Raw genomic sequence first — 13,403 nt, 5'->3', positions numbered from 1 at the left:
TCTTATTCAAAGGCCAAGTCCTAACTAGAAGCCATTTCACAGGTTAATACCTTGATTAGGTTCTGACCAAATATCTCGCGAAGATACTTTCTGTGCATCTTTTTCTTGTATCGGCAGGCACCTAGCAAATTGCTGGCGTTTACACAACCAACAACAAATTGGTCCCAAAATTAAAAAGGCAAAGAAAGCAACCTCCTCCAACAGTTATCACGGATTCATACATCTTCCACATCAATAAAACACACACTCAATTAATGTGAATCAGCGCTCAAGGCTAAAGCTTAGGAAAAGAATTCAAAGAACAAAATGCGAGCCAAACGTAGACAAATTCTAGCTACATTATCATTAAGCATAATAGAAAAGGATAAAAGTACAAAGCCATGGACGCAGCTTAAGCAACTGCCTGGCTACTGAAAACTAATTTTTTCTTTTCTTCTTCAACTAACCTCTTCAAAAAAAATTAAAAACCATAAAAGGAAAAAAGAAACTATTTATCTTAGGATACTACTAATCAAAAGGTAGAGGTCATGACATTTTTCTTCACATCCTAAACTTCTGGCCCCCCACAGTCCCTTTACTCATCATCATCCTCCTCCTGTAAACAAACATTAAATTCTATTGTAAGCAACATACAGACCAATGAAAACATCAGCATAAATAATTATCTTCTGACCAATAAAATAAGAACTGTAGTTAATTGTTAATTCACAGGACCTCTCCACTTCCTTCCTCATCATCCTCCTCATCATCGTTAACCTCGGACCTAGATTTGTCAGATTCCTCCTCCTCGGCTCCAGGTCCATCAGCCTGTATTGAAATAATATATTTTCAAAGCATTAACATCTACAGAAACGACAAAATAAATCAGAACAGATACAATTATGGTTTTGAATTCAAACGTGAAAAGTAGATACCAGTCTCTTGTTGTAAGCCTGAAGATTCTTCTCATATTCAACCTTCCTCTTATCAGCCTTAGCTATGTATGGAGCTTTTTCCTAAAATCAACAAGGAAAACAATAAGAGAAACGGTCGATTTAGAAACAGTTAATTTTTGACAAACGGGAATAATCTACTTCAGATTTGAAAAAATTACGCACAGCGTCGGACATGGACTTCCACTTGTCTCCACCAGCTTTACCAACCTAAATTCCAAATCAATTTAAAATTAAAAAAAAGCTTTTATAATAGTTAAAAAGGCCAAAAGGTTCATCAACAGAAACAGCGAGATTTTTGGATCTAACGGTAAAAAACTATCGAAATTAGAGAAAACGAACTTACAGCTGCCACAGATTTGTTATTTGGATGCTTTTCCTTGTACTGTTTCCTAAACTCCTCCCTATTTAATTCGACAAAAAACCGTACTAAAAATTAAAAAAAATGAAATAACAGCTATTCAAATACTCAACTACATATCAGACGCTTACAGATCCAAAAAAAATCAGAACAAGCAACAAAATCGAAAAACAGAAGGCGAGGAATGTTTTACATGAAAACGAAGAAAGCGCTAGCAGGCCTCTTAGGCTTGTTAGGATCCTTGGCAGCCTTTCCTTTCTTCACCGGCTTCTTCCCAGCGGCAGCACCTTTCTTCACAGAAAGCCTGCAAAGAAATTCAATAAAAAATAGAAACGATCAGATAAACGATACAACGAAGACAACAAAAAAAAGGCGAACAACAGACGCAATAGATCTAAAAAAAATTAAATACTGAAAACGAACGAAAAGCCACAAAACTCACTTGGTATCAGCCTTAGCCTTGGATTTGCCTCCCTTCATGACGAAACCTGCGAGAAAACCACGAAAACCAGTGAGAATCGTTCAGGAATCGGTTAAAACCGGTGCGAACCGGGCGAGTGAGCGGAGGCAGGCGACCGAGTCATACCTCGAGGCAGAGAAAGAGAGAGATAAGAATAAGAGAAAGAGAGAGGAAACAAAGGGATATGCTTTAGCCCTTTGGTAATGCGTGTTGTGTTGTGTGCGTTGCGAAAGGGAGAGATAAGAAGGGGTTTGAAGGAGGGGGATAGAGAGAGAAACTAGTGTGTGTGACTAGTTAGAGTAGTGTTATTTTTGTGAGAGAAAATTGAATCACAGAAACAATTTCAAGTCCGCGGTCTGGTTTGGGCGGGATTTCAAAAATCTCCGGACACGTCATCGATCCGAGTGAATTGATTCTATTGGAGGTAAGCCCCTGTGGAATTGCTTCGTTGGGGGTCGCTTGGCTCTGTGTTTTCTCTGTGCTTCTTTGGGGAAGGATAATGGCCTTCCGATGGATCGCTGGCGGAACAGAGCGGACACGTGGAGGGAGGGGATCTCTTGAGGGGTTTTTGGTAATTGACCCATACGTGTCGTAGTTTGGCTGTGAAATGACGGAATTAGACCTTCTTTTGGGTTATGACGGTTCAGTCGGGGTCGTTGTGGCCCTATTAAAGAATTCTCGATATATATGAAATGATTGAAATCCGCGTTAGTGACTTCTAGGGACATTTTTGTCATTTTGTGTGTAGTTGTCATATTCTTCATCTTGGTTCTTCTGTTTTGCTATTTTTTAATTTTTCCTCGACATTTTCTATGTAGAACAAAAGTATTAGTAATTGTAGTTGCATCATATTTATGGATAGAACAAAAGTATTGTTCTACATTTTCTATGTAGAATTGTTTGGGGAGAGTATTATTTGAAATAATTACTGTAACATTTTTTTCATATAATATATGTGAGATAACAAATTGATTATAAATATAAAAAAATGAGTTGAAAAATGTATTTATGATACAAGTGAAATATTTATTTAAAAAAATGAGATATACAAACACACTTTTTCCAAAAAAAATTTACAATTTTCAATCATCTTTTTATTTCATATACGTCAACTAGTTATAATATAATTTTCTACAAAAACATTAGAAAATAACAATCCAAACAAACTTTAACTTTCTCACTTACAAGGTTGAAATCCCTTCCAATAAAAGATTACATAATGATTGAATTTTATTTGATTGATTAAGGGAGTCCAAAAATTTTAACAAACAAGTTTTCAACATGTGTAGGGTAATCTGCTGGTTAAAGCGAGGTTTGTATCTAATATGTGACCGTGTGTAGATTAAGTGATACAAACAAGATTGGTGTCGTACCAAGTTTTGGTAGAGTCAATTAATCCCACATTTATCCTTAGGTGTACAAGAACCTCTATGCATTATTTGTACGCCAATAATAGTACCTTTTTCTCAATTAAAATGATTACTACAATATACTAGTCAGTTAATCACAATCTTAAATGATAGGATTAACAGTTCATACCGCCTCTTATACAAAAAAAATGATTAAAGCTTTTAAAAACAGAAATTGCTTGTTATGTTTATCTCATAGTATTAAGTTAAACTTTGCAATTGCTTGTTATGTTAAGCTTGAAATGTACTTGGTGTCATCGCAACTTCTAAGTCACTTGACGCTTACCCCACACACACACAGGTACACGGCACTTATGCACCAAACCTAAGACATCATAATTAATAATCATCCAGAAGGCAAAGGTACTTCTTTTTGTCTAACAAAATCAGTACATATTTCTTAATCTGAAATATGGTAAAGTTGCAATTTGGAATGAATATATGATTAATCACAGCATGCATTAACTGTAGAAAGTTTAACTCAATTGATCTCACTGTCAAGTGTATGAAAACTGGCCTTGAGCATATGTGCCAATCGCCATTTGGTCTCCGTCACCGTCAAAACTTCAAAATTTGGTTGTGAGTGGGATGTTATGGGTGTCAATTAGGTTTCTTTTCCTCTTAAAATACAATAGAATAGGTTATAAAAATGTTGCTCTGTTTAGATTCATTAATTTTTGAAAAACGAGTTTTTCATATACATTATTACAGTAATACACAAACAAAAATAATTCAAAAACACCATATCTATACAATGTATCAAAAATAATTCCAAATATAAAAAAAAAATACACCACTACTCATCACCACCACGGTCACCACCCCCACACCCACGACCATCTCTCTCTCTCCGCCCATGTTTCCTCACCTTCTCATTTTTTTCCTCTTCCTCTCTTTATTTTTTCCCTTTCCTCACCCCCCCAATTTCCTTCTCCTCTACTGGCTACAACCTTCCAAGTCATGATCAAATCTGATTGTGATTAGGAGCGGCGACCAAGACGATCGTGGTTAGAATGGTGGCTAAAGTCGCAACCACCACCTACGAGCAGGAGAGGAGTTTGGGCCTTTGAGGTTGGGGGGAAGGAGGGGAGGGGAGAGAAGGGAGAAAGGAGAGAAAAGAGGGAGGAGGAGGAGGGGGGGAGGAAATAGAGGGGATGAGAAGAGGAATAGAAGGGAGAGAGGGGGATGAAAAGGGAGGGGGTGGCGGTGGGTGGTGGGTGGTGTAAAATTTTTAAAACAATATTCGGAAAAATTTGTAAATTATAAAAATATTCAAAAATATATATTAGAAATATTTTTAAAAACAATCAAAAAATCATTTACAGTAAAAGTTTTTCATATACACAACTACAGTAAAGTTTTTGAAAAACACTCTAAAAAACAATTAATTCAAACAAAGCCGTTATCGCTGCGAAAAAAAAAAACCTTTAGCATCTGTAAGTGGCAACCAATATCAGTTAAAGCCTTTACAATGTGATGTACTTATAACTCAAAAATGTTACTAGTATTTGAATTTTGAACCTTTATTTTTTTAATAAAAAATGGGGATAATTATTTTTATGGGCTGCTGCATATTCAACAATGTCACGTAGCATTTTACGGTTACATTCCGTCCTCGTCATTTGACTTAACAAATCATATATTTTTGGATTGTTAAATCTCGCCATGCGACTTATTTTGTTGAAAAATGACTTACGATTTAGATTTTTCACAACGCAACATTATTTCAAATAATCTTCTATCAATGCAACTTATTTGGCATGTGTTTTTTTTTTTTTGTTTGTTAAAAATTTTACTATAATCTAGTGCAAAATTTGTACAAAAACTGTTTAAGGATTGAAAAAAGGATTTTCTTTGTTTTTTTTTTATCTACCTCTACCTCTTCATTTTCTTATTCATTTCCTTTTTACTCCTTCCTACCTGCCACCACCCCATTCCTCCCGGTCCTCAACGCCGTTGAGTCCCTATCTTTCTTTTTTCTCTCCCTCCTTCTTCTACTCTCTCATCTCCCGCTCCCGTTTCATTGGACACCCTCTCTCTCCCCCTTATGTGCTAATCGTGAGGCTAAGGTACGGAAAGGGAAAAAACAAAAGAAAGATCTATTTGGGTGGTGAGTTTTTTAAGAAAGAAATTTTTTTGGTTTTTTTTAGTAGTTAAGGTGTGTATTTTAAAAATTTTGAAAATTTTTTTGAAATTATGGTAGTTAGATTGGTTAAAGAGTTTGCAGAAGAAAAATTCATGGAAAAACCTCACGTACCAAACAAGCCCATTAGTATTGTTATTGTTATTTTAAAAAGCGAATGTTACTCTTCAAGTGGTAAAAAGAAGTAGCGGAGCTTTTTTTTTTTTTCAAGTCTACTGTTTCGAGAGTTTGTTTGGATAGGAAGATTTGCAAACAATCAATTTTGTTTTCACTTATATTATAAACACAATTTTCAATCATCTTTTTATTTTATATACATTATATCATAAAAGTACTACAGTAATTATCTCAAATAAATATTTTAAATAACCTCCTATCAAATAACATCTCTTATGCGTTTTCTACCAAGTTTTTTTTAATTAAAATTTAATGATAGAGTCGAAGAATTTTCACATGGAGTGATAAATGATCAGCAAAAAATATTTGGAATGATGAGTCGGTACACGTAAAACTCAAAAATAAAAAAGGTAATTGATATTGAAATTTAATAAGCCAAACTCTAACAAATGACGTACAAATCGATGCATTACACGATCTTATAAAATTTAAACAGTGTCTATGCTGATGCTAGATCAAATCGGATCAAACAAAACAAATGTTGTCAAGAATCTCAAGATTTGGCAATTACTAAAATAAATATGCGTACAAATCTCAAACAGTGGCCTGCCCTGACGTTCTAAGGCTCCATGAATAAATAACCATAAAACCAGCAGCTTGCCAAAGTTACCGGAGTGACATAGAGAATCAAATATTACTAAAATAAAAAAACTCGGGGCCACGGATTTTAAGTCCTGATAAAGCTACGTTTAACTATTCCAACTAAAATGTTCCATAGGTAAACGCATATTAGCATAGTGTTATTTAATAGGGTTTTTTTTTTTAATTCCTAGCAATTAAGTTGCTTGACTAGTGCGTATGCAAATGATGTAAGGGCCTAATTGTTTCTTAGAAAAAAAAAAAAAAAAAACTACAGAGCATAATTCCTTGTAGCAAAATTCCAATAACAAAACCTACCCACTAACCATGCATGCGTGTGCAACAAAGAGTTTACTTATAAAAAATAATTTAAAATCACAATATTTTTGAATGATAGGCATAAATATGGAATTTCTAAAATTAAGGAGTTGAGCCATATTTTAATAAAGGGATAATTTCGTATATGTCTCGTGAGGTTTGTCAAAATATCACTCAACTCCCTTAAAATTTTTAAAATCTCATTTGTCAATTTGTTAAAGACTAAATATTCCTATCAAATGTCACAATTTGACAACATTACCTTGCTCTTGATAACTATTTAACCAAAAAATGCAAAAAAAAAAAAAAAAATCTCTAGCTAATAATGGTCCATATTTTTTTACATTAGGGTCATGGTAGGACAACAAATGGTATGGATAAATTAAATCTAATCAAAATCAACAATTTAGCAGGATTTTGTGAGTAATTAACATCTTAAAAAATTCTGTGCACATTTATAATTAAGAAAGTCAAGATTTTTTTGGGGGAAATATGTTTTAATTAATAGCGTAGTTTAAGTTGTATTGAAAACTAAAATAATCTCTTCGTATGTGTGAATTTTTGAAGGTGCAAATTTTGCTTTTGTTCCAATATAGCTAAATTAAATAGTTTACATTGAGAAATTTACACCTTATAAAATTTTAACCTTATTTTATTTGTTATTGTTGTTATAAATTTTATAAGTGGAATAATATAAGAGTAGTATTGGAATAAATTTTTACCTTTCATGTATTTCCTCCAATGGAATAAAAATGTCACATGATATGTTAATCCAAGAGAGGCAAGTGAAATTTTAAAACTTTAGAAGAACTGAGTGATATTGTGAGAAACTTCGGGGAGGCATCTAAAATTATCCCTTTAATTTATTTTTATCTTAAGTCATATTGTGGCTTAGTATATAAATTTTCCATAAATAATAGTCACTTGTTCCGGAGTTTCTTCTTTTTTTTTTCACATAAATTTATGGAAATAGTTCATGTTAGTGAGCAAAAAAATATAATGCAATTTAAATTATACTTAACGTTATAGTATATATAGTGTCAGTTTTTAATATATGATAACTAATCATAATTTGAAATTAAAATATAAATTATATATATGATATGCATTATAATCTTATTATTGTATAAAATATTAATTCATTTGAATTATATAAAAAAATTTTCTTAATTATTAGTCTTTTTCAATCCCCTCTTTGGGCCAGAGCGGTCGAACCTCCGCGTCGATTGGTCCAATTCATGGTCCTCGGCCTTGTAGTTGTAGGTAAACCCAGCCCCCATATCAAAAGGAATTGTTGAAGGGGGGGAAAAAAGGACCCGAGAAATTCCGTCTTCCTGGATCCTGATCGTCATGGTAATTGACCGAGTAAGCAAAACCAGAATAATTATTTATAATATACTAAAAATCTAGGTGTTTTTTTGGGGTAATAAATAGATTCGAAAGAGAAATGGCGGAAGGATTGGAAGAACATGGAAAATCTCTGGCAGCTCCGTTGGTTTTCCTCATTGTTGTGGTTTTCCAGCTGCTCTCCAGATATCTCGAACTCAACAAGAAGGTATGCAATTTTAGTAAATTTCTAGCAAATCAATTTTACGAATTCTATTGTTTTGGGTAAGCATTAACTGCTGGCAAATTAATATACTGTCTTCTTTTCTCGAAAGTTGAGACCATGAATTAGGGATGATATTATTCGTAATTGATAATGACCTTATGCTTTTCGTGTTAAGCTATGAAGAAATTTATGCTAAATTGACACTTTTAATTTAAAAGTTTTCCTGATCATGCTATCATTTTTTCCCAAAAATATTGGTATCCAGAAAGGAATTAAGACTGATGAAGAGCTTCAGCTGCGGGAAGAGATTAATAAGCTATTGAAGGAAGCTAATTCCTATTCAGGGTGAGGGCTGCTTTTTCATTAAGATGCTGTAGTGCTAGTTTAATAGTTCTATAGGGTCGATTAATTTCGGCATTTTTGGTGTGTGAATTTTTGTGAAGAAATATTTAGTTTCAAAATTTTGAGGTTGTATTTTGTTTTGCAAGTGTGATTAGATATTTGATTATTGGCATTTTGAGACTCAAGTTGATTGTTTATGATTTATATCTTAGCTTGATTGCTTTGCGGGATAGCATGGAGAAACCGTTGCAGTCACCCATAAACGTACATGAGATTTTTGTTATGTGAACTTGATGGTGGGTTACCACCAGTGCGTTCTACTACTACAGTTTTATTCATTCACCTTCATAAATCTATCATTTCTATTGCTGCCTGTCCCTGATAGTTGCCCATGTGGTTTAGTATTGCTTACTGCTTCCTTTCAGTTTGGTACAATGAGTTCTATCCAAGTGTGGTCGGCTTCTAACCTTGCTTTTGTATTAGGAGTTCTTTAACAGGCCTTTGATCGCTCTTATCTTTATTTTCTTGTGGTTAACTACCTAGTAAGTGCTTATTTTGTATCATGAGTCTTCTTTGCAAGCAGCCTCAGTTGGTTTAAGTTCATTGTGTTGTTCATTGTGTTTCTAATGCCCTTCTCTTTTGAGTTTTTAGACCTATTGTCCTAAGTATGAAATGATGCATATGATAATTCAAATTTAATGCATGAAAGTTTGGTTTGCTAAAGGATCGTTGAACCAATTTACTTCTATTGAACAAGTGTAGGTGCTTAGAAGAATAGTTTTATCTGACCAACTTTTGCTTATAAAAAGCTTGGCAACAGAAACTCTAGAACGCACGGTTTCTGTTTGAAATTTAATGCACACTAGAACGCATGGTTTCTGTTTGAAATTTAATGCACATTCTATCATTAATATTACTGCCACAGATGGTCACAGTTGGAGGTTCAAGACTCTTATGGTTCTGACAACTAATAAATTTACTAATAAATTTTAATTTCTTTTCCATGTGGTCGGTGAATCCCTCAGTTCTCCAGGGTTATTGCACATGTTCCCTTTTTCGGTCTTTTTGGTTTCTTTGGCGTTTGTGTCCTGTAGAAGTTGTTTTGTATTGGGTGCTCATTCCTTGTACTTATAACAAGGTGGAACTCTTATTTTATGTTTATTTCAGGCCTTCAACATTTGCACAAGCTGCAAAACTCAGGAGGATGGCAGCAGCTAAGGAGAAGGAGCTAACGAAAGGTATGCAATTGGTTGAACTTTAGATGTCTGTCAGCTATGTTCTTATTTAATCCTTTTCCGTTTGAAGTAGAGATACGACAGAGATAGACAAATGACTTATCTTGCTTCTGTGGTCCTGCTTTATAGATCCCCAGGCATCTGTCTTTTAATTGTTTTCTTCCAGTTGGGTAGAAAATAACAAACATATATAAACTGATTTTTGAACTTCTGAAAAATGCAAAGATACAGAGATGGTTTCTTGCCACTTCTTATGGGCAATAAGGAATTACTTTATCAGTTTTCAAAATCAGATGTTTTTAAGGTGGACAATACTCCAGAATTTCTACAACGTTCTCTTCAAAAGAGTCTGCCTCTTAACTTGAGTTCTACTTATTTTTCTTTTTCTTTCCAAAGAAGGTGCCTTTCTTGGTGAAATATCTGATATTTCAGTACACCCTGAAGTCAGAAGCAGGTTTTGAGAGCCTTCTAATTCACTGCAAAACATCACCTGATTATGGGGGACTCGTTTAAACAAATCTTTTTAAGTTTTCTTGGTTAAATACTACCTGGGACTCATGGAACCTTTGACAATGTGGCCTACTAGGCTTTGGCTAGGATTACAGCACAAGTTACAATTCTATCTATGTCTCTGCTATGGAGTAGGTCCAGTGTTTCTTTTTAGTTGGAGGAAAGGAGGGTAGGTGTAAGTGTTACATCGGAAGCTTAGGCTTTTAAAGTCAGCCTTTTGACCAGAAGTCACTTTTTGAGGTTTATTCTGAGGTTTTCACCAACACATTTACTTCTCATTCTTCTGCTGGTTCTCCAAATATATATTATGAACCTGAAATTGTTAGAATGAAGTTTTTGAATGTTTCTGATATGGTATCTTGGGACTAACCAATAAAACACACGGTAGGCCTAGGGAAAATTGTTCAGGTGTCAGTAGGCCAATGATGAGACTAACTTGTTCGTCCTTTCTTTGCCTCTGTTCTCTTGCATAACCAGTTTCCAAGTAATCTCATTGAATTAATCACATCCTGAGTTCTTTGCTACTTTAGTTGTTATTTTTCCTTTACTTAGAATGTAGCCTGCATTGCTTATTTTTTAAGGGAAGCATGGATATGATGTTCCTTGAGTAATGGGAAGCTGATGTGTTGCTTTATGTGGTATGCAGTTCAAGAAATGCATAGCAATGTAATGAAATCGTCATACGACTCACACGCAAAGGTCCTGAAGATGGTAAAGGTAATACTTCATAGATGAAGAATTTGATGTCCAAGAGGTCTTAAATTTTTGGTAACTAGTTAACTGTTACAGGTTTTTACATATGCTGTGTTGATTATTTGGTTTTGGAGGATCCCTGTAGCTGCCATATCTGAGAGACTTGTGCAACCTTTTGGTAAATACTCTTATGCCGATTTTTTTTATAGCATTTGCAATGTACACCCAAATGGCATTTGAAATGTGCTGATCACCTCTTTTGTTCAAAAAGAATTAATTTGCTCCTACATGTTTGAATACTTAGACAATAATATCCATTTATTGGTTGATGAATTAAGTGCAACGTTGATTTGGTGAAATACTTCTTTTCCTTTCAGGTAAAATTTTGTCGTGGAGGGCTGGAGGTTCTGTAAACGACAATGTCATGGTAAATAGAGCAATTTTCATATTGTGGCCTTAAAATACAGTACAATATCTGGAAAGTAGAATTGCATTAGTGTCTGATGCATGCTTTAAGTTCACAGTTTACTGTCTTGAGTTGAACCCTTTCAAGGCTGTGGGGAACACTTTTTCTAAGGCATTAGGAGGGCATGCAAAGAGTGGATAGTTGTATATGCGTAAAACTCGTGACCATGGGAGCAATAAATTTCTCCATCTATGGCCGTTAGACTAACAGTATATTGTTCGAAGCATGGTCTATTAGAATCATAAATTTTATCTGGCTGCGTGTTGATCAAGATGCTTGCTGCCTCGCCATAGGGTTACCAGTCTGTCACATATACTTCCAACTTTTTCCTGTGCCTTTTGAGTTATACTCGAGCCTGTATTATAAGTCATCAACTCAATCCTTAATTACACCTGCAGCTCGATTTAGTCTTTTCATTCTTTGTCACACTTCTGTTCGATGTCATTTCTTTGCATCTTTAACTTCCGGTCTTTCCTCCTGGGTTGGGCAGGCAGGTTACAGAGGGTTGTGGAAATGAAAATTATTGTTTAGTCCATGAATGCAGTTAGGTTTTTACCTTTATGAGGTTTCTGATTACTTGTCTATTACAACTTCAGGTTGGGATTATACCTTGGCTAATAGTTTCTTCCAGGGTTAGCAAGATTATCAGCCGAAAAGTATTCAAGTAGATTTGCTAAGCAGGCGGCCGGGCGAGGTCTGAGGTTCTAAAGCAGAGCAGGAAATTGGCTATAGATACAAAGCTTATTTTGAGAAATTTGAGTTTTTTGTTTATTTCTTTTTTCACCGTTGTGCGTATCCACAATTCAGTGTATTGGTAAATTGCTTCGGACGAAGTTCTTCTAAATCTTGTTTGGTATTGTAGATGTCAAATTGAAGCAAGTTCGGAAACCTCTAGTTTAATTATTTACGGGAGACGGTATATATACTCCATAACCTTCTCCCCACACTTTGATTTTTTTTTTTTTTTTAAAGATTCTCCCCACGCTGATCATAAATAGTACTTAAGTTGATGTAGTTTAATTGTCAACCAAGCAAAATCTGCTTTGACCTGTTCAATATATATATATATATATATATTGATAATTACCCCTCTCTTGCATTTATATACTTTTTTATATTTAATCTTACCTACCATCTTTATATTTATTTTCTTTCTCTAATTAAACTCTCTAATTAATCTTATATTTTACAAAAACAAGAAACTCGGAAACATCTCACCTGAAGGAAGTGTTTATTCTTAGTAAAGAACAAATGTGCGTAAATAATGTTGGTATAAAACTAAAGCATGCAGCGTTTATTCTTGAATTTTGCGAGAAAGTTTCACCCAATGTCATGTTGGTCACAATTAGTTGAATACATATTTATTTATTTAATTAATAAAGTTCCTGAATGCATAAGATAAGATACTACTCTTGGAAGCCATAAGCAGAAGCCCCCAAAAAAAAAAAAAAAAATCCTAATTTAAAAGTCAAAGGAAAAGTTAGATTATGACTAATAACCTGAAACAAATAATCTAAACTCTGAAGCAACAAAAATTTTTAATGTGATACATGCAAATCAGATGGTAGTATTACACCAAAAATACCAGGGATTGATCTGATCATCCATAATTCCTGGTTCCATTGCTTGTTCGTCGTCACGCGCAACCAGTGCAGCAGGCAGGCATGTTATCATTCATTGGGTCATTGATGTCACTCAAGAATTCGTCCGCTGATGATCCCTCGATGGAACTATCAATTTCTTCTGGTTCGTGCTGGGAATGCGAAATAAGCTGACGACCGGCAACTTCTGAGTTAGCCTCCTTCCCATCTTTTCCATCACAAGAATCCTGATACAGGGCAGCAGGCAGGCATATGATATCATCGTTCATAGGAACATTTATGTCACTCAAGAATCCGTTCTCTGATGGTCCTAATAATCCCTCAATCCAACTTTCAGTGTCTTCCCATTCATGCTGCGGATGCAAAGTGATCTGATGCTGATCAGCAGCTTCTGAGGTAGCCTCCTGCCCGCATTCAATTTCAACAGCCCTCTTCTTATCACAGCCATCTTTCCTATCAAGAGAATCCTTGTACAACTTAGCAATTTTCATCAGATCATCTTTGTTTTCTGGCCAAGTTTCAACCTTCCCGTTTGCATCAATGACAATAGCACAAACCTTGATATCACAAAGAACAGAGAGTTCCATACTTTTCTTCAGAACACAGTCTTTTCTTTTCCTGAAGC

At 34.7% G+C, this 13,403-nt stretch overlaps 2 protein-coding genes across 2 annotated transcripts; one reads left to right on the top strand and one right to left on the bottom strand.

The window, feature by feature from the left end:
* Positions 1–320: 320 nt before the first annotated feature.
* On the bottom strand, positions 321–2,068 carry LOC113699246 (high mobility group B protein 3). The gene is made up of 8 exons (XM_027219458.2): positions 1,880–2,068; positions 1,736–1,781; positions 1,487–1,597; positions 1,279–1,336; positions 1,098–1,142; positions 915–995; positions 715–807; positions 321–595 (listed from the first exon to the last, which is right to left on the bottom strand). Exons 2-8 carry the CDS (start codon positions 1,771–1,773, stop codon positions 575–577), a joined length of 447 nt encoding a protein of 148 aa, XP_027075259.1. The 5' UTR covers positions 1,774–1,781; positions 1,880–2,068; the 3' UTR covers positions 321–574.
* A 5,572-nt stretch (positions 2,069–7,640) lies between these two features.
* Positions 7,641–12,065, top strand: LOC113698193 (protein GET1-like). Its single transcript, XM_027217910.2, has 7 exons — positions 7,641–7,934; positions 8,197–8,276; positions 9,441–9,511; positions 10,665–10,735; positions 10,808–10,889; positions 11,089–11,138; positions 11,774–12,065. The coding sequence occupies exons 1-7, from the start codon at positions 7,827–7,829 to the stop codon at positions 11,843–11,845; spliced, it is 534 nt and encodes a 177-aa protein (XP_027073711.1). The 5' UTR covers positions 7,641–7,826; the 3' UTR covers positions 11,846–12,065.
* The last annotated feature ends 1,338 nt before the right edge of the window (positions 12,066–13,403 follow it).

Source organism: Coffea arabica, chromosome 7c, assembly GCF_036785885.1.
Source record: "Coffea arabica cultivar ET-39 chromosome 7c, Coffea Arabica ET-39 HiFi, whole genome shotgun sequence".
Taxonomy (NCBI): Eukaryota; Viridiplantae; Streptophyta; class Magnoliopsida; order Gentianales; family Rubiaceae; genus Coffea; species Coffea arabica.
This window is presented reverse-complemented; position numbering and strand designations above follow the sequence as displayed.